This window comes from Oratosquilla oratoria, chromosome 20 (assembly GCF_046742065.1).
Source record: "Oratosquilla oratoria isolate Oo_2021 chromosome 20, ASM4674206v1, whole genome shotgun sequence".
Taxonomy (NCBI): domain Eukaryota; kingdom Metazoa; phylum Arthropoda; class Malacostraca; order Stomatopoda; family Squillidae; genus Oratosquilla; species Oratosquilla oratoria.
The window spans coordinates 47,766,680-47,793,848 of record NC_134796.1 but is presented as its reverse complement, the minus strand read 5'-3'; the positions used below and the strand labels follow the sequence as shown (position 1 = coordinate 47,793,848).

General features: G+C 40.9%; 1 protein-coding gene across 1 annotated transcript in view; it reads right to left on the bottom strand.

Annotated features, from left to right (window-relative positions):
• LOC143036296 (carbonic anhydrase-related protein 10-like) overlaps positions 1 to 27,169 on the bottom strand; it is a 163,073-nt gene that overhangs the window by 3,172 nt on the left and 132,732 nt on the right. The window contains exon 8 of the mRNA XM_076203545.1: positions 19,122 to 19,256. Coding sequence (XP_076059660.1) covers positions 19,122 to 19,256 — 135 coding nt within the window. The remainder of the gene's footprint in view (positions 1 to 19,121; positions 19,257 to 27,169) is intronic.

Here is a 27,169-nt window from a genome sequence, read left to right as displayed (position 1 = left end):
AGAGTATGTAAGAAGATGAGAAGAAGAGTGTAAAGACACGAAGAGAGGAGATGCGTACGAAGAGGACTCGAAAACTTTAACGAAGAGAGTATAAAGGAAGAAGAGAAGAAGAGTGTAAAGAGAGGAAGAGAGGAGGGGGAGTGTGAAGAGATCTCGAAAACTTTTAACCTTCTTAGAATCTTTCCAAAGAGATTTTCTTCGATAAAACCGCCCAACTTCTGAATCATAACTCAAATCTCGTTCGAGATGATATATATACTTTTTTTTCAATCTTCTTGTGTTGTTATGGGCACTACGTCAGAAATATCCCTTCATTTTCTCGTGAAAAAATATTAGAAGATCATCTTTGGGATTTATTCCATTCTGAAGGGTGTTGTCGACCTCATACTCCTCCTCTTCCTCCTCCTCCTCCTCCTCTTCCTCCCACTCCTCCTAATCCTCCTTCTCCTCCCCCTCCTTATCTTCCTCCTCCTCGTCCTACATTTCCTCGTTGTTTTCCTCTGCCTCCTCCTAAGTATTAATTTTATCCTAACCTGTTTACTAGTTGAAGAGATTTTCGCTTTTTTTTTTTTTTTTTGCCTTTGCCCGACGATTTCTTCAACATTTTTCATTATAGACTTCAGTCAGCAGTTTCAGCAACGCACAAAAAATATCACATACAAAATAGATTAGGTTCATGAGGAAATAAGAAATATAAAAAAAAATCCAAATTTCGCCAGTTAAGTCATTACTTACTGCTTAGGTTGAGTACTACAGCAGCATTCTGTTGAATAATACAGCATTTCTAACCCTGACAGAAACACGAGAATGCTTTTAAAGGAATTTTTTTAGTGTTTGTCAGTTTGGTTGTGTGTGTGTGTTCGTCATCATCATCATCATCAGCAGCAGCACCAATACTATCATCATCATCATCATCACCATCATCATTATCGTCAAAACCATCTTCTTCATCATCATCATCACCATCTTCATTATCCTCCTCCTCATCATCATAACCATCACCATAATCATCATCATCATCATCATAACCATCACCATAATCATCATCATCATCACCATCATCATCATCATAACCATCACCTTCATCATCATCATCATCATCATCATCACCATAAGCATCATCATCATCATCATCATCATCATCATCATCATCATCATCATCATCACCATCATCATAATCACCATCATCATCATCATCACCATCATTGTGGTCGTCGTCATCATCAACACTCACCACCATCATCATCATCACCATCATCATCATCACCACATCATCATTATCATCATTATCATCATCACCACCACCACCACCATCATCATTATCATCCACAACAGCAACAACGGCATGGATTAAGGAGGACAAAGGTCGCCGGTGATGATGAAGAGACAGCATTAGCGTGGATGACGTATTGATGACGCGGAACAACAGAGTTGATGACGTGTGATCTCGGTAGGACAATGGCGGGTATAGCAATGAAACAGAGAGGAATATGTTTGTTTTTTTCTGTTGGTGCTTGAATGGAAGCAGGGCCTTGTCATTAATGAAATCAGAAAGACGGCGAGAAAATAACAGTAATAGTAGATAAGAATTGCGACGTCATCTTCAAGAGACGAAGATGGTTTCCATTGAACACAAAGAAAATCGTAAAATTGTGATGCACGTACCACATTGTAAATAAAGGGAGAGGATGGCACAAAAAATAACGTTTCATCAACCTTCAACATCGCAGAAGAATTATCAACAAATGATGATATGAAGACGAAAAAATATATGTCTATTACGAAATGAAAACAAGGGCTGGTGAGAAAGTATTATATAATTATTAAAACATCCATGACAACACGGGCTGTGGCTTGCACTGCGCCATGTCGCCTCATACACACAACACAAGCGACATGACGTCACACTTTGTAACATTACCCGCTTCGGTTGAGCCGACAATGTTGTTTGATGATTATACACATGAGGTCAATGTTTTTGTCGCCAGAAACAGGTCGAGGGCAATATTTACAAAAAGATCGCTGTTTGATGTTCACGTTTTTCCTTTGCACTGTTAATAATAGGAAAAAGTTAAACTTTTTAATCCTGGAACTTTTGCTATAGCTGTAAATATATCAGAGGTGTTGGAGCGGAAATAAAAACAAATTTAAACACTGCATATGTAAACTTAATTAAAAGCTACATAATGTAATCTAACCTAGAGCGGCTCTATCTCATCCTCACGGTCAAGTCCATACCATGATATATTTGATTTCCACCACTTTTAGTTATTTAGCGGGAACAAGGTCAATTCGAGGTCACTATAACAAGGTCGGACGAGAAACTGACGACTTTTTCGCTCGCTCTGCGCAGCGACGCAGTGACGTCACGTGGACCGAAAGATGAGGATGACGTCAGAGCTTTGATTCTACAATTTATTTTCTCATTGTAAAAATAAACTATCTTATCATATTTCTATCTATATATCTACACACACACACACACACACACACACACACACACACACACACGACTCGACGGCGCAGTGGTAGGGTTTCTGGCCGCCACTACTGCGGTCCGGGTTCGAATCCCGCCTAGGGCTGAAATAATTTCAGTATCACTCCGCTCCGAGTCGTTACTCCTACTCTCGTAGGCGGGGAGTTGTGTGTGTGTGTGCGTGTAGGGTCACAGCATTAGCCATAGATCGGTCATACGAGCTCTGAGCTCTCTTCCGGGAGGAAAATAGCTGTCGATCACGAGTCCAAAACGTGGTCCAAAAACCATGGTGAATGGTGAACACACACACACACACACACACACACACACACACACACACACACACTGAGCTCTCTTCCGGGAGGGAAATAGCTGTCAATTACGAGTCCAACACGTGATCCAAGACCATGGTGAATCATACACACACATACTCGTCTCCCACCTATTGCCCGTATTATAAGCAGTGCTATACTTGTTTATCTTTGTTGATTTAAATAAAAGTAAAAAAGGTGAACAGAAAAATATAAATAAACACATAAATGAATAAATATATAAAACAATTCTAACACTGTTAGTAGGTCTCAGATACATTCAGCTATTTTCATAACTTTGTGTGCTTTAGCATTCGTTCATTAGATCATGTATTTTGAAATGAAATTAATCTAAAGTTCCTCGAGGGGGAGAGATGAACGCCAAGGGATAACGTTTCATCAGATACCCAACGATTAATTCCTATAAAGACAATCGGTGGTATTTTAAAAATAAATAAATAAATAAATAAATAAATAAATAAATAAATAAATAAATAAATAAAAAAGAATAAATAAATAAATCAAAAAAATCTTTTCTTACATAAATCTTATATAAATCCTTGGAAGGGAAGGATTTATATAAGGAAAGATTTTTTAAGAATACCACCGTAAGAATCTTACTATGGTATTCTTAAAAAAATTCTTTCCTTATATAAATCTTTCCCTTCCAAGGATTTATATAAGGAAAGATTTTTTTAAGAATACCATCGTAAGAATCTTACTATGGTATTCTTAAGAAATTCTTTCCTTATATAAATCATTCCCTTCCAAGGATCTATATAAGGAAATATTTTCTTCAAGAATACCACAGTAAGAATCTTACTGTGATATTCTTTAAAAATTCTTTCCTTATAAAAATATTTCCCTTCCAAGGATTTATATAAGGAAATATATTTTTTAAGAATAACACCGAATATTTATTCGAGGAGATGAAATCGTAGAAGTGGTGAAGAAGACTTTTAAGGAGGGAAAGGAAGGTTATAAGAAGTTAAAAGTATTTTCCATTGAACAAGAGGAGCCTCCAGTTTTAAAAGAATGCTGTGGGATTCTGACCCAAAAGGAAGTCGCTAAAGTTCCTTAGATATTTGTCCGCAATATACTGATCTTGTCAATAATCCTAATTCTAGAGAGAGAGAGAGAGAGAGAGAGAGAGAGAGAGAGAGAGAGAGAGAGAGAGAGAGAGAGAGAGAGAGAGAGAGAGAGAGAGAGAGAGAGGAGAGAGAGAGAAAGAGAGAGAGAGAGAGAGAGAGAGAGAGGAGAGAGAGAGAGAGAGAGAGAGAGAGAGAGAGAGAGAGAGAGAGAGAGAGAGAGAGAGAGAGAGAGAGAGCTGGATAGAAAAGGGAACATCAAGAAAAAAATGGAAGAAAAAAAAAGAGAAAAGAAAGACGTTTGGGAAAGACAGACGAACAAAGATATTGATTGACATAAAGACAGATAAACAGACAGAGACAGAAACAGACGGAGACAGACAGACAGACAGGGAGACTAACAAACCGACAAACAGACAGGGTCAAACAGAGTCAAACAAACAGACTGGCAAACAGTCAGAGTCAACCCAATTATGGAGTCGGAGATGAGGAGAGAATTGGAGGGACACACTGAAACAGTTGGAGGCTGGAGTGAATGAATGGATGGATGGATGGATGGATGGAGGAAGGCAGTGGTCCGTGAGGGGCGTAGAATGGATGGTGGAGGTTGAGGGAGGAGATCGAGAGGAGAGAGGAGAGAGGAGAGGAATTCCCGAGACGGAATCAAATAATTTGACGGTAGCTACAGAGAAGATATAAGACCTTAGCTTTCCCGCAATGGATAATAGAAGAAAAGCATCAAGATCAATCTCTATTTCCCGTTGCGGTAAATGCCCGTGATGCATACGTAAGAACACAAGAATGGAAGAGACTGCAGGAGACCATAGGTCCTACATTAGGCAGTCCCATGTTCCTTACTACCTTTCATTTTTATCCATAAAGTTATTTAATCTTATCTTAGAAACAACCGATAGTTTCAGCGTTCGCTACATGGTTACTAAGTCTACTCCATTCAGATGGGGGGCAGCCTCTTCTCTATCAACTGCATCACCTTTGGCGAAGGCGTGAACAAGTCTGCAAGCCGTTCTACAGTTCCGGACGAAGTTATTTGGTAGCGTACATAGTAAACATGGAAGCTCGCTGGCTAAGCGGGTTAGGGCGTCGTTACTTGCGGCGAAGGTCGAGAGGATGGCGGTTCGAATCCTGCCACCGGCGAAGTGAACCAAGGGCATGGTTCATTAAATTCCACGCTACAAAGCCCTCTGTGAGGGGGCACCATCCTAGCCTTCCGATAGGGGGAATTTTTGACATTAAACCATATCATCACATAGTGAACATAATACAGCAGTCATAAAACAAATCACTAGCACGAGAGAAGTCTTTCAAATGATCATCAACCTTTGGTTTAAGTTAAAATCAGGGAGGGGACGATTTTATACGAGGTCCTAACCCCTAAGTCTAGACATAAATCTTCAAAACGGCGGAGATTTTAGCTAAATCAGCTACTCCATAATGTCGCGGTTATGTCTAGACATAAGCATATAGGTCACTGACATAGGGATTTAGGTTAAAATCTCCGCCATTAGGTTTAGGATCTTTTATAAATTAGGGTTAGGATCTTTTGTAAATTAGGGTTAGAATATATCATAAATTAGGATTAGGATATTTTATGAATTAGGGTTAGGATATTTTATAAATTAGGATTAGGATCTTTTATAAATTAGGGTTAGGATCTTTTATAAATTCGGCCCCAGGTTCTGATTCCTTTGGTATCGCTCACTAGTGTTATTGGTAGCCCTGTAGGTTAGCAATAAGATGGTTCCGAGATCGAGTCTCGCGGCGGCCTGATTAATCATTTACCATGCAGCAGAAAACCACTTGAACACGTGATTCACAAATGTGCAACAGATCACCACATGGAAAATAAAAGACTGAAAAACTGCGAAAATGTCATGATAGTAAACATAATATTCCAGATGTTCCCCCTCAAGTTATGAAAGATTGATCGACAAAAATCTAATACATACAACCCGGTAGAGTCCCATCACGTCGATCAAGATATTTGAAATTGCATCGTATCAGGCAAATAGATAAATGAATAAATAAATCCATCAGAGGATTGGCCTTGTATAAGCCAAACCGAAACCAATAGAGGATATTTTAATAGTGAGGGCTTCAACATGAAGGAATGCTAGGCAAAGATGAACCCTTTAGTATGTTGTCAAAGTCTGAAAAGAAAATACATCCAGCAGGAAAGGAGGTTTTCTACATACCAGGGAACGGATTAATTTCGTTGCCAACACAGGCAGAAGTGATCCTGTGATACGTTAAAGAAAACTGGATAAATAACCAACTTCATCAACATGTCGAATACAATGAACTCGATCACCAAGACAGAGACAAGTGCAATTTTGTGTTAAAAAAAATCAGAAATAACCAACTCGTTTTTTTTTTATATATAATAGAGGAAAGTAAAGAGTAAAAAATAAATGTGGAGGACATGGAGACGTACGAGAGTGGAGAACATGTTGGGCGAATTGACATGTGAGAGGGTGGACCGTTTGAGAATGTCAGTGGATTGGAGGAAAGCGACAAAGCAAAAGGCGTGTGATGAGGTAGGCGGCGAGAGGGGAGACGGGCATGACAGGGGGGAAGGACATGCGAGGGGGAGGATTAATCAATTAAACAATGATAACTAGCGCATCTATCCTAGGGGACAATTTCACGCCGGAAAAGTATAGACGTAAAAAAAAAAAAAAAAAAAAAAAAAAAAAAGTTACAGAACGGAAGGTAAATAGAAGTTAAAAGTGAAAATTCTTCTTCTTTGTGTTAAGATTAGCTTCCAAACACATGAGAATATTTGGTGACTGGTCTATTGAGACGTCATCAAAGTCTCTAAAGTCAACTGCATACGACATGCAGTTAGTATCTTATACGGAGGAAGTGGAAAGAACGTGTGAATGAAAATAAGAGAGAAGCAAGAGAATATACGAGAGAAAACATGTATATGAAAAGGACAAGTAAAGGAAATGACCCTGGCAAGTGACATTGTGGAAAAGAAAACGGAAAGAAGGAAATTATATCAAAGTTAAAAGACGAACGATACACGACAACAACTGAAGACAAGTGTTGGCTGGAAGTGAAAGATAAATTAAGGGAGGAAAATGTGTGGGAGGAAAAGAGGAAAAGAGAGACCAGAAGCTACAAGAAAGAGAAATATAACAGCAGAATATACTTACAAAAGGAGATATAATGACTGAAGAAAATTAAAGTGAGGTTCTAAATTGCACAGGTCACGTGACGACTAAGGAGGCAAAGAACATTTCAGGAGGATAAAACAAGACAAAAGGAGAAAACAACAACAACAAAGGAAATGTGCGGAACAGAAAACAATTATACAGAAGCACTCAGGGGGGTGGGGAAAGACAGAAGCAGGAGGCAAGAGACGGGGAATCCCCCTTTCTTCAATAAAGGATAGACGGGTAATCTGTTGGCGTAGGCGGATTGGCAAGCGGTTGCTGCTGTTCCTCCGGCGACTGCATTGTCGTAGGAGTGGATAGGAAGAGACCAAGAGGAAAGACGACTGTGGCTGGAAGAGAGAAGGGAGGAGAGAGGGAGGGAGGAGAGAGAGAGGGATGAGAGAGAGAGGGAGGGAGGAGAGCGGGAGGGAGGACAGAGGGAGGGAGGAGAGAGGGGGGAGGAGAGAGGGAGGGAGGAGAGAGAAGGGAGGAGAGAGAGAGGGAGGGAGGAGAGAGGGAGGGAGGAGAGAGGGAGGGAGGAGAGAGGGAGGGAGGAGAGAGGGAGGGAGGAGAGAGGGAGGGAGGAGAGAGGGAGGGAGGAGAGAGGGAGGGAGGAGAGAGGGAGGAGAGAGAGGGAGGGAGGAGAGAGGGAGGGAGGAGAGAGGGAGGGAGGAGAGGGAGGGAGGAGAGAGCGGGAGGAGAGAGGGAGGAAGAAGAGAGGGAGGGAGGAGAGAGAGAGGGAGGAGAGAGAGAGGGAGGAGAGAGGGAGGGAGGAGAGGGGGAGGGAGGAGAGAGGGAGGGAGGAGAGAGGGAGGGAGAAGAGAGGGAGGGAGGAGAGAGGGAGGGAGGAAGGAGGGAGATAGACGGAGATAGGTTCATAGATGGACAAATAGATAGATAAATAGATATGTAGCAAGATAGACAGATGAAGAGAAAGAAATACAGATAGACAAATAAAGAGAAAAAGGTAGATAAATAGATGGCTAGATAGAGATAGAGAGAAATATTGTAAGTTGTGTGTGTGTGTGTGTGTGTGTGTGTGTGTGTGTGTGTGTGTGTGTGTGTGTGTGTGTGTGTGTGTGTGTGTGTGTGTGTGCGTGCGTACGATGAAGAACCAGAAAACAGACCCAAACGTGAAAGAGAAAGAGAGAAAAAAAAAAAAATCGAGAGCGAGGCCACAGACGGACACTTCTCAAGACCACGAGCCAAATCGACAGACACACGGACAGGTAACCCCATTTGCATTCAAGGAAAGAGAGAAAAAAAGGAAGGGACTAACACACCCAGTAAATGGCGAGAAAGAAGGGCGAGGGGTGTTGGGGGTGGGAGATGGAGAGTGTGTGTGATGGGTGGGGGATGGTGGGCGAAGGAATGAAGGTTAGGGGAGTTTGGATGTTGGGGGAGAGGAGGCAAGGGGAGGGGGGGAGAAGGCTGATACAGACTACAGAGCACCGAAAGATGAGAGAAGAGAAGAGACAACAATACGGAAAATTGTTAATAGAGTCGCTGTGGGCATTTGAGTTAGGAGGTACGCGAGGGGTGTGAGTGTGTGTAGGTGTCACGGAGAATGTGTGTGTAGGTGTAGGTATGGGTGTGGGTGAGATAGTGTGGGTGAAGAAATTCATTTCCGAGTTTTGTACAGCCAAGTCTCCATAGCCAAGTCAGTCAATTGATCAATTCAAAAGCAGGGGCACCATCAGGAAACCACCAATAGTTGTGGTGTCATGACAAATAAACAACATTTATAATCGTGTATACACACACACACATATATATATATATATATATATATATATATATATTATATATATATATAAATATAAATATTTATGTATATATATATATATATATATATATATATATATATATATATCTTACAAGGCCTGAGAAATATAACTCCGAAGAACAAGAAAAAATGTACTTTATTAGTTACTTCCTGAGGTTCTAAGCTGACGACATTTTGAGGTATATATTTACAATAAAATATCTATATTAGAACAAATGCATTATCATACATGTATCATGTATTCTTATTAATACCAATTGACCTTAAGGATTTCAGATTTTTTTATGTTCTACTCTGCAGATAGTGAAAATTCCGTCCTGGCACCTCGATTAAGAAGCTTAGAAATCGATAACATCATTTCACACAAAGGAAATTAAAAATAGTTCGAACGATAATCAAATGTTCTAAGCGATGCTTCAATGCAAACTGTTGCAAGTTCTGTGAGTTACACCTGACTTGCCCGTGAAAGCATAATTAAGCCATTACATGACTTGCATGTTTTGTGACTTAGTTGTACCTCATTTTTTTTTTCTTATTTCTCGTCCACCCTCTTCTCCCATCACCCTCATTTTCCAAGCACCTCCCACCGCTACGACCAATCCCTCCCTATCCACTTCCACATTCAACAGCTCTCTGAAACACTCTGCCCATCTTCCCCTCACAGCCTCCTCTCCTGTTAACATCTGTTCGTCTGCGCCCTTTACCTTTTATTCTCTGCTTGACTCATCACCTATTCCTCTCTTAGCTTTCTTCCAAAGCACTTTTCTATTGTTTACAAAATTTTCTGTCATATTCCTCCCCCATTATATATCTAATCTCCATTTTGCCTCTTTTTATATTTTGTTTTGATTCTCTCTCCCTTTTTTTTTTTTTTGAAAACTCTGATATGTTTCTCTTGTCCTACTTTAGAATCCATCTGTGATTGCTCACTTCTCTTCCACTACTTCATTTCAGCAATCCCCCACTTACTATTCCTTCTATTCCCTCCCATCCTCCTTGTTCCACATACCATTTTTGCGCACTTTGTCACTCCCTCATTGAACCCCTCCCACTCCTCCTCCACTCCTTCCCCCTCCTCTCTCCTCCACCACTTCCCATACTTCTATCAACTTCTTGTACTCCCACTCCCTTCCCTTCTTATCTAAACAGTTTACTCTAAACATCTCTCTACCTTCTACCCTTTTCTTCTTCCTCCATCTATCCTCCACTCTCAACTTACCTTCCACCAAAAAAATTAACTGATATTCCCCCACTCTCTCCTCTAAGAACATGGACATCCAAAACTCGTCCTACCATTTTCCCAGATACCACTACGTAGTCCATTAATGCCTTATCAACCACCCTCTCCTATTAGCAAAGCACCAATTTATATGTATCCTTGCCTAACCCTATGTTAAACGATAACTTCTAATGTGACAACCTAGAAGAATCTCAACCCAAGCTTTTTTTTTTTTTTTTTTTTTCGAACAAAGTTCGCCTGAGGACACGTTTGTCAGTCTGTAACCTGCGCAGTTCCTAAACGGAGTTCTTGCGATTATTATTTTGAAGAGAATGGAGGAAAGTATTTGGAATGACAGCCTAGAGGAAAGAGACCGGTTGGAAAGCCCAGGAAAAGGTAGATGGACTGTGTGAAAAAGAACTTGGAAGGAAGAATTTAACGTTGGAAGAAGTAAACGAAAAAGAAATTTACGAAGATCGAGATGAGTGGAGGAGGCGTCTGATGATGAGGTCGACGACTAACAGTTGAAATCAACTACCTGGCGTCTAATGAGAAAGATCCATGTTTTGTATCATGAGAGTTTTATTTGTCCTTAAATGATACACCTCTTGTTTGGTCCTTTAAGCTCAGAATCGTTCCAATACTTTGTTTACACAGTCTACGCATTATTGTCATAAAAGCAGCATAACGTGAATTGATGAAATAAAGTGATGGAAGCGTACAGGAATCAAGAAGAGTACTACACAGATAAAATGATAACCTTCTATATGTTGTGCATTGAAATACAGATGCAAAATAGGACGTAAATGAATGTGGTTTTTGTCATCGACAAACACTTATGTAAGCAGGACACTCACTACACTGAGATTGCCAAAATCAAAACATTTTCAAAAGGAGAAACGGTAATGACATAATCTTGATTCATCTTATTTTGTTTTATTCTATTGTGTGTGTCTATTTATCTAATTTACTGGCTGTCTTTTTATATATTTATTTGATTATCTCTTTATTATCTTATTTTATACATATCTATTTCCTTATTACATTTATTTATTATTTATTCATTTATTTTTCTTTGAGTGCGTGTAAATGGCGACCACTACTATCTCGTCGTCAATACAATGTGAACGTTGTCAGCTTTGAGTATCAGTAACTGATAAAGAATATTTTCTCGTAGACTTTGCTGGTCACCTAACACACAATGTAACTTCTGTACACAAAGATATAAAAGTTTTATAACGTCGGTTAGCTCAGAATTCTTGAAGACATCTTTGTTGATTTGCTAGGGTCTTCCTGCTGGCTACAACTTTTGAAATGTTAGTTGATTGGCTCAGGTAAGGACGAGGCAATATACATATATATACATATACATACATATACATATACACATATACATATACATATACATAGACTGTTGAGGCATTGTGACAGGTTGGTGAAGGTGGGTGAGGAAGACATAAATCAGAATCCAAGTTTATTTCTGACTAGTTTCGCACAAATAGGCTTCTTCAGAGGAATTATTTCTCTGAAGAAGCATATTTGTGCGAAACTAGTCAGAAATAAACTTGGATTTTGATTTATGTCTTCCTCACCCTTCACCATATACATATACATATACATACACATATATATATACATATACATATATCAAAAGCCCTTTTCCCCTTATAAGGGGTGCTACCTACCAAACATACACCCATCCTTCACCCATCCCACTCATTTATTTTCCCTTTCATCTTGACTCCTTGTGGATGAAAGGGTCATCCCTGACCCCCGCCCCATTGCTTAGGTTAAAGGCAAAGCAGCAAGTCAATAAACAGTTCGAAAACAAGCGGGCGGCGGGACCTACATCATGGACAGGCGGACAGATCAAAAGACAGACAGACAGAGTGATAGAGAGAGCCGCAACCGGGCAAATAAACAGATAAACAGAGAGATAAGTAGATAAACAGACAGGCAGAGTGGCTAAGAAGAATAGATACCGGCAGAACCAAACTCACGGACAGACCGAGAGGCGAATAGACAGACGGGCCGACAGGCGCGGGACGGGTGTCAGCGATGTCGGTTGAGGGTCAGAAAGTCCATATTAAGTTGAATGACTGAAGGAGCGTTGGGTCGGAGCTATCCTTTTATTTGTCTGGCACACGCGTCGAACGGCTGACAGGCGCGTCAGCAGGTGGAGAAACAGGGCAGGTGGTGGTCAATACAGATGGCACGCCAGCTGGTTGTTGGGTTCATTTGTGGAGAGTCGGGGAATACGTTGCTATCAGGCAGGTTTCACGGCGCCAGCTGGGAGAGGTGGTCTGTGGTCTTGTTGATAGGTATGACAGGGAGATGGTGAATACGCCAGATGGGAGACGAATCCGTTGGGATACAAGTGAGTAATTTTTGTTCGAATAACCAGCGCTTCTGTCCTTGGGGACAATATCGCACAGAAGAGTTTCAGTCGAAGATTTATTAAAGGAATGATTTAAGTAGAATTGCAGAACAAGTGGAAAATAGAGGTGATCATAATTTTTTTTTTGTTTTTTTTTGAGTTGAGTTGAGTCTCTCATTACAAGAGGATGCTAGGTGATGTCACTAAATTCACTCAAATATCAATTGCATAAAACAAAGAAAGACAAAGAGTGTGAAGTGATCATATAGAGGTATTCAAATAGGTCAAGGGTTTTAACAAGGATGATGCAGATGTTGAGTCTCTCGTTACAAGAGAATGCTAATGTCACTAAATTCACTCAAATATCGACTGCATAAAACATGGAAAGACGAAGAGTGAGGTTTTTTTTAAGAATACCACCGTAAGAATCTTACGGCTGTATTCTTAAAAAAAATCTTTCCTTACATAAGTGCTTGGAAGGGAAAGGTTTATATAAGGAAATATTTTTTTTAAGAATACCACCGTAAGGATCTTACAGTGGTATTCTTAAAAAAAAAATCTTTCCTTACAAAATTTTTTCCTTTCCTAGGATTTATATAACATTTATATGAGGAAATATTTTTTTAAGAATACCACCGTAAGGATCTTACAGTGGTATTCTTAAAAGAAAATCTTTTCTTACATAAATTTTTCCTTTCCAAGGATTTATATAACATTTATATGAGGATTTTTTAAGAATATCACCCGATAATTTTGTTCTAAAGTCAGGGATTAACAGTTCCCTTGTGAAATGCACGGGATCCCCCACCTGAGAGATGTGCGGCCCAAGATTGCCCTCCAATGTCATCCTTTCATCTTCTTCATCGATTCCCTTCCTGTCATTCTTCATTCGCTTCCTCATTTTCTCTTATTCCCTTACATCTCCGTTAATTTTCTTTCTCCTCCTCCTCCTCCTTTTATTTTCTGTCCATCATCTCTCTCTTTCCTTAATCCCTACTTCGACTCTCTCTCTCTATCTCTCTTTCTCTTCCTCTCTTTTCTCTCTTCTCTTCTCTCTCTCTCTTCCTCTCTTTTTCTCTCCCCCTTTTTTATCTCTCTCCCCCCTCTCTCTCTCTCTCTCTCTTCCTCTCTTTATCTCCTTTTCTATCTCTCCCCACTCCCTCTCTCTCTCTCTCTCTCTCTTTCTCTCTCTCTCTCTCTCTCTCTCTCTCTCTCTCTCTTCCTCTCTCTCTCTCTCTCTCTCTCTCTCTCTCTCTCTCTCTCTCTCTCTCTCCCCCGTTTCTCTCTTTCTCCCTCTCTGGTTGTCTGTCTAACAACATACCTTCCCATCAATCTATTTTTCAATATGTTCTAAATCTAAACGTCTGCATTTTCATATATCACACATTACTTATATCATGGCCTCCTTCGCTTTCGTTGTTTATGAACTTACTGACCATTTGTCTAGCCTGCTCGCCTTCAATAAACGCCATCGCTCAAGTAAGGAATAAAGCCATATTGTCATAACATAAAACACACTTACGAGTATCCACATATGACCTTGTTGAATCATATACTCGTCTCCGCACATACACATACACATACACACACACACTCCCACACACAGACACACACTCTCTCACACACACACACACACACACCCACACACCCACACACACACACACACACACACACACACACACACACACATACACACTCGTGGCGTAGTGGTAGAGTTCCCGGCCGCCACTACGGCCGTCCGTGTTCGAATCCCGCCTCGGGGCTGAAATTATTTAAGTATCGCTACCCTTCGAGTCGTTATTCCAACTCTTGTGGGCGAGGAGTTTGGGTGGGGGGGGTGCTTGTTAAGTCACAGCATTACCCATAGATCGGTCATACATGACCTCTGAGCTCTCATCCGGGGGGAGATAGCTGTCGATCACGAGTCCAACACGTGATCCAAGACCATGGTGGTGAATCACACGCACACAAACATACGCACGCGCACACATACGCACACGAACAAACGGGTTGCTGGAAGGGATAAAAGTTTCTTTTTCAGTACGTGGGTGATTAGGTAAAAAAAAAAAAAAAAAAGGAGAGTCTAATCCGCCCTACATTGGAGTATGCAGCGGAGGTGTGTTCACTGCACAACGTGAAAAAATACAAACAGGATCGAAAGTCAGGAAAGAACAGCAACCCTAACGGTTTCCAGGCTTCCAGATAAGTCATATGAAGAGAGACTGGAACCATCGATAAAGGAGAAAAAAAAAGAAAAAAAAATGGTGACTTGATTGCTGTCTTGACGTTAATGAAAGGGGCGGATAACACTGGAAAAGTTTTTTTTTTTTTTTTTTTTTTTTTTTTTTATTGATTGATTGATCGAGTCATGAGCCCGAGGGAGCAAATTGAGACAGACCACTTGTCTGATGGATGTGAAGATTTTTTTTTTTTTCATACAGATGCTCAAGTTGTTACCATAAAAGTTGAGACTAGGCGTGATAAAGGGGGAATAAGACGGAACCCTACGAATGTAGCTCCTTTCGTGTGTACTAGATTTATGTAAAAATAAGTATACACGGAATACAACGCACACATGCAACATACTCATACACATGCAACACACACACACACACACACACACACACACACACACACACACACACACACACACACACTCACACACACACACACACTCACGCATGAGCGCGCACACATCAACTAAGGCGTCGCATTTTTATATGAAGCATGAAGGACCCACGAAGAAGTCTGGATCAAAGAACTCGGAGGAGGAAAAGGAAGAGGAGGTGGAGGAGGAGGAGGAGGAGGAGGAGGAGGAGGAGGAGGAGGAGGAGGAGGAAGTGGAGGAGGAGGAGGATGAGGTGGAGGAGGTGGAGGAGGAGGAGGAGGAGGAGGAGGAGGAGGAGGAGGAGGAGGAGGAGGAGGAGGAGGAGGAGGAGGAGGAGGAGGACCAGCCAGAGCGATGGGTCTACCTGTTCCGGTCAGCTTCATCAAAGCCCGGATACCTTTCCCTGGAACAATGGAGTTTGACCACAATCTTCCCATCGCAGGCAGAAAAGGGGGAGAAAGCCGAGGCGGACTTTTTCGCCGTGGGCCCGGGAACGAGGTACGTAAAAGATTTTTGCCCCGGTCCATTTTTTTTTTTTTTTTTGGGGGGGGGGGGAGAGGAAGGAGAGGGGAGGATGACTGCTTGGAGTTGCCTTATTTCGCTTATTTCTTTATTAAAGAAAATAAATCATTTTAGTGAGTTGCTATACTGAATATCCTTTTACCCTGTTCTACAGCAGCTGATCTTCAGATAACCATTGTTTTCAGCCACTTCCTCCTCATCTTTTTGGTTTCATATACAGTCACCTTTGCCATGTTCCAGTCCATTAGGTGGTTGGAGGTATTCGGGTGTGTTGCCCACGCGTTAGTGGCGGTACAGGTAATTCTTAATTTACGCGAAATATAGGGACCGAGAGGCATCGTGTTAATTAAAAATCGCGTAAATTAAATGAGGGGGGCATGGGGGGCCACGCGCTAATGGGGTTAAGGGGAGAGGATGTAAAAAAAAATAATAAAAAAAAAATTGACCCGACTCCCGTTCATTCAAACAAAATATATTAATCTATCAGTCGCGCTAAACCAAATTCGCATAAAGTAAAATCGCGTGAATCAAGAACTACGTGTACTGTTTTGAACATCACTACAACGCCCACGTATATGTTATCAAATCACGTGCCGTTTCTTGCAATGAACCTTGTAAACACCAATTTTGTTGTTGTACTCGTTCTTGGTCCTTTTACTTTATTAAAACCTTTGACCGTCGTTCTGGTTTGATAGATCACCATATTGCTGGACTTCAGAAACCATTGAGGCGTCGTTAGTCGATCGTAAGATCTTTGTGGCTGATTTATTGCCTTGATCACGATTGAGGATTTTTTTTTCTTCTGCGTTTTATCCTTTACTACCAAGTGGATGAACGAGTACACTAATTAAAAGAAATACAGAAGGAAGCACGAACCACACAAACACAAGAGTGTTTCGACAAAAAACGACTGAAGTATAACGGGACATGGAGGCAATAGGGAGCTTACGCCAGGAGGCGCTGAGTAGCCGAAGACTTCACCTTTGCTTGGACTGCTGGGGGAGTTAACAGTCACTGCTGGGAACCGGAGAGGAGTGCGGGACTCGAACCCATAACTAAGCGAGTAAGAGCCTTCGCCAGGAGGCGCTGAGTAGCCGAAGACTTCACCTTTGCTTGGACTGTTGGGGGAGTTAACAGTCACTGCTGGGAATCGGAGAGAAGTGCAGGATTCGAACCCGTAACTAAGCGAGTACGAGACTAAAGCGCTTTTGATTATGACCCGCGCGCTTTCGATTATGCCATGAGCGCATAGGATGTGCAAAGGCGAATGTGTGTAGCATTTGAAAACGAGAATGAAAGCGGATAATGTAGTAGACGCTGTACAAACAAATTTCAGGACGTGCGAGTATATTCCTGAAAGAGTTTTGGTGTTATACAACGCAGTAAACAGAAATACGTCAAGGCAAAGCAGCCTGGGGGAATTATACCAACATATAAAACAACTTTCTTTTTGCCTTGGTTCTTATACCATGTTTTAGCAACTTATATATGAACATTAGTTTTACGCCATCTTATCTTATCATTCCTTAAAACGCTGAAATAAAAAATATTAATTCATCAGTTACCTATCTACGCACCGTTTTGTCTTCTTACATATCAATCTACCCTTCTACCTATCCTTGCATACGCTTATAAGTCTTTACAAAGAAATCACTTTCATATCACTTTTAAAAAGTTAAAAAAAAGTATATTAATTCATCAGTTTCCTATCTACGCTACGCACCGTTTTATCTACTTGACTATCACTCTACCCCTCTATCTATCCCTACATACGCTTATAAGTCTTTATCTACCTGAAAAACGAAAGATTAATTCTTCAGTTTCCTATCTACGCATTTTTATCTACTTGCCTATCACTCTAGCCCTGTACCTATCCATACATACGCTTACAAGTCTTTATCTATTTGCCTATCAATCTACCCCTCTAACTACTCCTACATAAGCTTACAAGACTTTATCTACTTGCCTATGCACCCTACCATCCCTACATACGCTTACAAGTCTTTATCTACCTGCCTATCAATCTACCCCTCTACCTATCCCTACTTATGCTTACAAGTCTTTATCTATTTGCCTATCAATCTACCCCTCTACCTATCCCTACATAAGCTTACAAGACTTTACCTACTTGCCTATCAATCTACCCCTCCATCCCTACATACGCTTACAAGTATTTATCTACATACCAATCACTCTACCCCTCTATCCCTACATACGCTTATAAGTCTTTATCTACCTGCCTATCAACCTACCCCTCTACCTATCCCTACATACGCTTATAAGTCTTTATCTACCTGCCTATCAACCTACCCCTCTACCTATCCCTATATAAGCTTACAAGACTTTATCTACCTGCCTACCAATCTACCTCTCTACCTATCCCTACATACGCTTACAAGTATTTATCTACATACCAATCACTCTACCCCTCTATCCCTACATACGCTTATAAGTCTTTATCTACCTGACTTTCAATCTACCCCTCTACCTATCCTTATATACGATCACAAGTCTTTATCTACTTGCCTATCAATCTACACCTCTACCTACCCCTACATACGCTTACAAGTCTTTATCTACCTGCCTATCACTCTACCTGCCTATCACTCTACCCCTCTATCCCTACATACGCTTACAAGTCTTTATCTACTTGCCTATCAATCTACCCCTCTACACCTACATAAGCTTACAAGTCTTTATCTACTTGCCTATCTACCCCTCGATCCCCACATACGCTTACAAGTCTTTATCTACCTGCCTATCAACCTACTCCTCTACCTACCCCTGCATACGCTTACAAGTCTTTATCTACTTGCATATCGATCTACCCCTCTACCTATCCCTACATAAGCTTACAAGTCTTTATCTACCTGCCTATCAACCTACCCCTCTACCTATCCCTACATACGCTTATAAGTCTTTATCTACTTGCATATCGATCTACCCCTCTACCTATCCCTACATAAGCTTACAAGACTTTATCTACTTGCCTATCTACCCCTTCATCCCTACATACGCTTACAAATATTTATCTACTTGCCTATCAACCTACCCCTCTACCTATCCCTACATACGCTTACAAGTCTTTATCTACCTGCCTATCAACCTACCCCTCTACCTATCCCTACATACGCTTATAAGTCTTTATCTACCTGCCTATCAAACTACCCCTCTACCTACATACGCTTATAAGTCTTTATCTACCTGACTTTCAATCTACCCCTCTACCTATCCTTATATACGATCACAAGTCTTTATCTACCTGCCTATCAACCTACCCCTCTACCTATCCCTATATAAGCTTACAAGACTTTATCTACCTGCCTACCAATCTACCTCTCTACCTATCCCTACATACGCTTACAAGTCTTTATCTACCTGCCTATCACTCTACCCCTCTATCCATACATACGCTCACAAGTCTTTATCTATTTGCCTATCAATCCCTCCATCCCTAAATACGCTCACAAGACTTTATCTACCCGCATATCAATCTACCCCTCTACCTATCCCTACACACGCTTACAAGACTTCATGTACCAAGAAAGGACTTACCTGAGCACCGGGGAAATGAATGTTTGTTCTCACGGTGCGGTGGTGCGCGTCCTGAACTGGGCGGAAATTGTTGGCGATTGGGGCGTTCTTGAGGGGGTCCGACCTCCCTTGCCTCAGCCGGCGGAGACGCTCCATCTGCCAGGGAGAAAGGGGGGAGAAAAAAGAGGGAGGCGTCGTCAGAACCAGAGGTGGCGTAAGGACAAAGAACATAAACGCAGTGACTTCTTTTGGGAGAGCGACTCGCCCAAGTCAGTTCGTCGCATGGTGGGAGTTTTTTTTTTTTTTTTTTTCCAACGAGAGGGAGGAGTCACTGAGATCAGTCCCGCATACAAATAAATAGATAAATAAGTAAATGAATAAATGAATAAAAAATACATATATATAAAAGTAAAAAATAAATAAATAAAGAAATAAAATAAAAAATAAAAATAAGAATATATATAAGTAAAAAGAAAAATAAATACATACATAAATAAATTAAAAAATAAATAAACAATATTATATATATATATATATATATATATATATATATATAATAAGATTAGATAAATGAATAAATAAGAATAAATGAATAAAAGTAAAACATAAATGAATAAATAGATAAATAAATAAAATCAAAATAGATCAATATGTACATACATACATACATATACCAAGACTTTTTTTCCCCTTACCAGGGGGGTAGCCAAAAAGGACAAGGCACAAAAACATTCCCACCCATTTCATCTCCGAAAACACTCCACACCCCTCCACCCTCCCTCCCATCTTAGCACCTCCTAGATGACGGGTCATCCCTGCACCCTGTCCACTGCCCTGGGTCAGAAGCAGTGTCGCAGGACACAGCACATCCACAGCAAGGCCGCTTCATTAAATCGGCGACCCCCCCTCTCCGTCCCCCCATATAAAGGAGAGGACGGGGGGGAATCCCTGCGGGCTGCGTCAAAAATCAATATGTAAATGAATGAATATCAATATGGATCTTTATTACCGTGGATCATTTTGTGAACTTTAATCTGGATTTATTATCATCATCATATATATATATATATATATATATATATGTATATATATATATATATATATATATATATATATATATATATATTTAGGGGGGCGTCGCTGAAACAAAGGAGTTTATGTAACAAACCATATATAAGATTGAATATGAATGTGGTATTTTGGGCTGTAATATTAATATAAAGAAAAGAAAAAATCTAGAGATAAAGATAAAAATGGACTAGAAAAATGTGAAGAAAGTGAATAAGGAGAACAATAGAAAACAAGAACAAAGAAGAACAAGGACAGGAAGAAAATATGAAGAGGAAGAATATGGGGTAGTATATATAAAAGGTAAAGAAGAAGAGGTATATGAGAAAAAATATCATGAAAGGGAAATATGAAGAAGAAGAAGAAGAAGAAGAAGAAGAAGAAAAAGAAGAAGAAGAAGAAGAAGAAACGAGGAAAGTAATGCAAAATATATTATTACGAATGATAATTAGAAATGAGCTAATTCACTAAAACGTTCTTCCCCCTCTCGCCTTGCCATCTTTCACGTTTCCTTCCTGTTGTTGCCCTGGATACAAACTCGCCTTATTATTAAAATATACACAAAGGTAGAGAAGCCCCATCCTCGCCTTTGTCTTCCCCTTTCTTCCTCTTCCCAGCCCTCCTCTCCCCTCACTCCCCATCCTCTCTTCCTTCTCCCGGGACACCACCGGACTTGCCGACACGGAGTTCAGTTGGCCGATCAATTAATCAGATCAACTCCTCCACTCAGGGGGAACGAAAGGAGGTTGCTCGTCTACCTGAGGAGTACGCAAGGGCTCTCGACGCGTCTCGTCAGCCTTGTACCAACGATTATATTTTCTACATCAAAGGAAGACAGGGATGCCTGTGTGCCTTACCCTGACAGGGGAAGTTTTCGTTGTAGGGTGGTGATCGAGAAAACCTGATCTCAAAGTTTGTTGGGTGTATCTTCAGAGGATCGGTGAGGATCCAGACTCTATGTATACAAAAGGATTACAAAGGTGGAGCATGCCGACAGGAGACCTTTTGGTCCATAACTAGGTCGGATGCGAAAAAAAATAGATAAAAACATGATAATATAAATATCAATAAATAAAGTAAATGAAATGGGTGGGAATGTTTTTGTGCCTTGTCCTTTTTGGCTACCCCCCTGGTAAGGGGGAAAGAAGCCTTGGTATATGTGTGTATAGTTAAATGATAAACAAACAGGTAAATAGTAAATGATAATGAATTGACATATAACTAATAATAATTGTGAATCAAGCAAATAATAATAAACAAACAGACAAATGATAAAAAAACAAATAATATGAAATAAATGACAGTCATTGCAGCATCTTGCTTAGGTGTTCATCTAAATTCTAAATGATTGATACCAAGTCAGCTCAGTCGGGTTCCACAATTCGTACCAGCCGGCGCAGTGAGGGGCGGAGCCTCGGCTCTGACGTCATGTGGAGTAAAGCCTCACTTTGTCCACTGGCGGCCATGTCTTTGCCCTATGGCATTTCTGCCACGGTTAACAAGTTTTTTATTACTAGCGCCAGATGATTTTAATCAATTTGAGAAAACCTCTGGCCTTGAAAGGGGTGGAAACAGAACCCAGGAAAATGATTCTCTAGTTATAAGCAAGACATGTTATCTAAATCAGTGAATCAAAATAAAACTGAGCTGTGCAATGATTACCTGTCCAACAGCTAACAGGCAACAGTTTGTATTTTTTCCATTAAACTTTATATGGTCCAATATTCAGCTCAAAAGAAAAAAGAGAAAGGAAAAATCAAGAGAGAAAATGAATAAATATATATATAAAGAAGGATGAAATATAGCTTTCGTCATCATGAACGAAGTCCTTGATGAAATTCAGTTTCAGTATTTTTCCTAAAAGCGAATAAGCTTCAACATTTACCGTTGCTAGGACGCCCCTTCCTTGCACCTCTAAACAGAACGAAATGATTAAAGTTCGTCACTATATCCAAAGGGTTCATTGAGTGTTATGAGGACATCCCCTCAACCGAATAGAGTCGACTGGCTGAAGCCAGAATAATACCTATACGATAAGAGCTGGGCGCGTTCCTCGGTGCGTTCCTGTATGCGTTCTTCGGTGCGTTCCTCGGTGCGTTCGTCTCTAGTTTGGCCGCGGTCTGTTCTCCCAAACTATTGCAACAATATAGGTGCCGATATAGTATGTGGCTTACATGTGACCTACGAATTTTTTTCTTTGGTATAGTATTATGTGGCCTACCGGACTTTTATTTCTGTATAAGCCTGTCTCTTAAGCTAGAATAGTTTGGGAGCGCTAACCGCGGTCAAACTAAAGCAAAACGCACCTAGGAACGCGCCCAGCTCTGTATATAGGGTCTCACAAAGTTGACATCATCAGCCTCTTCGAGTGTTATTGTCTTACATTTCATTCTGACTAAAACAAGACGATTTTAATTCAGATGAATCAAATCCCGTTACTCATCTCCCTTCCCCCCCAAAAAAAAGTTAAAGATTTAATAACCCACATAAAAAAAATCAGAATAAAAGCTAGAAGTGATTAAGTACACACAGAATAAATACGAAATCAAATTTAAGTCATACATTCAAGTATGTGGTGTGTTCGACGGGGAGAGGGAGGGAGAGAGGGAGGGGGAGAGGGAGAGGGACGGGGAGAAGGAGAGGGGGGAATGGAAGGGGAGAGAGGGGGAGAGGGAGGGAGAGAATGAGGAGAGGGGGGAATGGGAATGGGAGAGGGAGACGGGGGAATGGGAGGGGGAGAGTGAGAAGGAGAGGGGGAATGGGAGGGGGAGAGGGAGGGGAGAGGGAGGGGAGAGGGAGGAGGAGAGATAGGGTTAGAGGGAGGAGGAATGGGAGGGAATAGGAGGGGGATAAGGAGGGATAGAGGGAGGGGGAATGGGAGGAGAAGAGGGAGGGGGAGAGGGAGGAGAGGAATGAGGAAGGAGGGAGAATGGGAGGGGGAGAGAGAAGGGGAGAGGGACGAGGAGAAGGAAGGGGGAATGGAAGTGGGAGAGGGAGGGGGGAGAGGGAGGGGGGAGAGGGAGGGGGAGAGGGAGGGGGAGAGGGAGGGGGGAGAGGGAGGGGAGAGGGAGGGGGAGAGGGAGGGGGGAGAGGGAGGGGGAAGAGGGAGGGGAAGAATAATGGGGAAGAGGAAAGGGAAGGGGGAGAGGGAGGGGGAGAGGGAGGGGGAGAGGGAGGGGGAATGGGAGATTGCTCGGGTGAGCAAAGACAAGTATCATGAAACTTAAGTTGGTCCCTTCAGGAATGAGTCGAGCCAGCGTTCCGAAACTAAACGTAAGTACGAAGGGATGATAATGACAATGAAGATTGTGATTACCATTATTATAACAGTTGTAAAAATAATAACAATAATTGTAATAATAATTACAATAATAATAATAATAATAACAATAATAATAATAATAATAATAATAATAACAATAATAATAAAATGGTGGTAATGGTGATGGTGATGGTGATGGTGATGGTGATGATGATGATGACGATGATGATGACGATGACGACAATAACAACAACAACAATAATAATAATAATAATAACAATAATAATAGCAATAATAATAGCAACAATAATAACAATAAAAATTATAATAGTAATAATAACAGCAACAACAATAACAACAACAATAATAAACCCCAAATATCCCGTCCTCAAGGGAAACAAACGGTGCAGTGGCGTGGGACGAGATGCCGGGCCCATTGTAGCGCACAATGGGCACAGCCGGGGCACGGCCAGCGCAATCATCGTAACAGTTCAGGTGTGTGTGGAGGAACTCACTAACTGTGGAATCGGGGTCTCTCGGTCTCCACTAACTCGCGAAGTCAAGAACCCGCGTATTGTGGTCAACTGAGGTCGAGCGAACTTAACTTTGGGTATCTGGGGTTAAAGGGGACCACACGCCGAGTGCTCGCTTTCAATGTCGAGAGTGTTTGATAGACCGTCAGCTTTCACGGACTGATAGTCAGTTCCTGACTTTGTTTACATAACTATAGGATGTTATCACAGATATATATATATATATATATATATATATATATATATATATATATATATATATATATATATATATATATATTTCTCCATTATTTTTTGTTTTGTTTATTTGGTTCCATAACTATCATTTATTGAGTTATACAACATCATGTATTTTAAATGTTATCTGAAGAGTCTATTCAAATATGGAGGAAATCTGTGACCATTTGACAACCATTGTATTCCTTTGCGATGCGACTCTGCGTCCTCTAATGTATGAACGACATCTCTGTGAGTGAGTTTGGTCTATATACATTATTTTTCTTTTTAGTGCAAAATGGTCTATTTCAGAGGATGGAATCCACTTCCAGAAATTTGAAAAATGTCTAGATTAACCCAGTTCAAAGAAGTGTCTTCTGCCATGTTTATTCCTACTTCAATGGATGTGTACACACACACACACACACACACACACACACACACACACACACACACACACACACACACACACACACACACACACACACACCACCACCACCACCACTACCACCACCTTCCACATCTGATGGTCACTAGCACGATTCACATGTAACATTCATCCACAAAACAACGTTTATACACACATCATTCATACACACAACTCATGATAAATAAATCATGCATTAAAAGTACATTAGGGGGAATTTCCTTTACCCTCTTTTCACCAAAAGTGCCGCATCCCCAAAACGTAGCCGCCCCGGGGCATTGCCCCGCCCCTAGCCCGGTCCCTGTGTGGACGTCAGGCTTGGTAGACATGATCCCGTGCCTATCCGAAACACGATTTCGTTATGAGCTACCAGCTTCAGCGCCAGTGGATATTAAAAAAAAAAAAAAAAAAAAAAAAAAAAAATCAGACGGAAATCGAACGGAGAATGTGGCAGTGGTATAACAGTAACGGTACCCATTTGACTGATTAATTTTTTCTAGATAAAATGAAAGAAAAATTAGAAAAAAATATATATATTCACTCTGTTTGGCTTTCATCAAAGCTTCAATTGTGTCATATAATTTTGTCCCACATTGTATGATGTATTTGTGTGTGTGTGTGTGTGTGTGTGTGTGTGTGTGTGTGTGTGTGTGTGTGTGTGTGTGTGTGTGTGTGTGTGTGTGTGTGTGTGTGTATTTACCTATTTGTATCTTACTGGAAGGGGAACTACGCTCGAGGTGTCCCGTCTTTGTATCTCGCAGTATTTAGTTTGCTCTTAAATTCATGTATGGTTTTTTACACACACTACTGTTTCGTCCAATTTGTTCCAGACATCCACCACTCTGTGTGGAAAGCTGTTCTTTTTCAGGTCCCTTCTATAACTGTCCTTTTTGAGTTTCTTTTCATGTCCTATTGTGTTTCTCTTATCCCAATTTAGTTAGTCTTCTCTATCAAGGACTTCCGTTCGTCTCATGATTCTATAGATGGTCAATAGGTCACCTCTTTCTTTTAAGTGTGTGTGTGTGTGTGTGTGTGTGTGTGTGTGTGTGTGTGTGTGTGTGTGTGTGTGTGTGTGTGTGTGTGTGTGTGTGTGTGTGTATGTGTGTGTGTGTATGTGTGTGTATGTGTGTGTGTATGTGTGTGTGTGTGTGTGTGTGTGTGTGTGTGTGTGTGTGTGTGTGTGTGTGTGTGTGTGTATGTGTGTGTGTGCGTATTGGCATCGCGAGAGACTTTTCAGTCAATTAATGTTGTTAATTTTTTGGCTAACTCCAAGCTATTTTGAAAAAAATTGTGCTTATTTATCTATTTAGTTATCAATCTATTTACATATCTGTTTTTTTTTTGTATATTAATCTTTATCTTATTCGCATTTACTTTATTTCGTTTTATTCTATTTTATTTCAGTATATGTATATGAAAGTTAGCCTAGGAACAAAAAATTGGTTTGAATTGCGGAGTTCCTAACTCGTAATTTGTTGACCCCAGTTAGTTTCAGGGGAGAGCAAATTGGTCTAGTGTTTATCTAAACGAGTTACACAAATGTCATTCACCGGCTGAAAGTGGTCAATACCAGCCGCACTTTCAACATAAAACCAAATTTTGGGACATTGTGACAAGTTGATGAAGGTGGAAAAAGAAGTGACGGGTCTAGTTCCGAGTTTCTGAGTTTATTCTTAACCGGTTTCGCTCTATGCTTCTTCAGAAGAAGCATAGAACGAAACCGGTGAGGAATAAACTCAGAAACTCGGAACTAGATCTGACCGGTTTCGATCTATGCTTCTTCTGAGGAAGCATAGAGCGAAACCGGTCAGGAATAAACACAAACTCGGAACTAGACCCGTGACTTCTTTTTCCACCTTCATCAAATCCAAATTTATAAAAACAATTCATCATCTCGCATACAGGTGACGGTCAGTAAAGAGTTCACGTGCATATGTATATAAAAAAGAAGAACTGTCAAACGGGGATTAAAAATACATATTTGGTAAAAGTCTTAATATATGCGCGCATGAAAATTCAACTGTGAAGGAGAAACAGATACGTTTTACTCCACACGCGGCTAATCAGAAGTAAATCTAAATGCGTCCAGATCAAAACTGAATTGTTTAGAGAAAAGATGTCTGGACGTTTGATCTTTTGCAAAATACCTTGGCGCGCGCCTGATCCACTTATTCAAACACGTCGGAGGCCGAGTAAAAAATCGGTACAAAGTGAGGATGGAGCAAGATTTGCTTAGACGCTTATCAGTTGCAGTCCAATAAAGAATCTAATACAATCTACCCTCCCTCACACACACACACACACACACACACACACACACACACACACACACACACACACACACACACACACACACACACACACACACACACACACACACACGGCTCGGTGGCGGATTGGTACACGGCTCGGTGGCGGATTGGTAAAGCACTGGCCTCACAAGCCAGAGAACCGGGGTTCGATTCCCCGGCCGGGCGGAGATAAGTTGGGTTTGTCTCCTTTCACGTGTAACCCCTGTTCACCTAGCAGTGAGTAGGTACGGGAGGTTAGTTAAGGAGTTGTG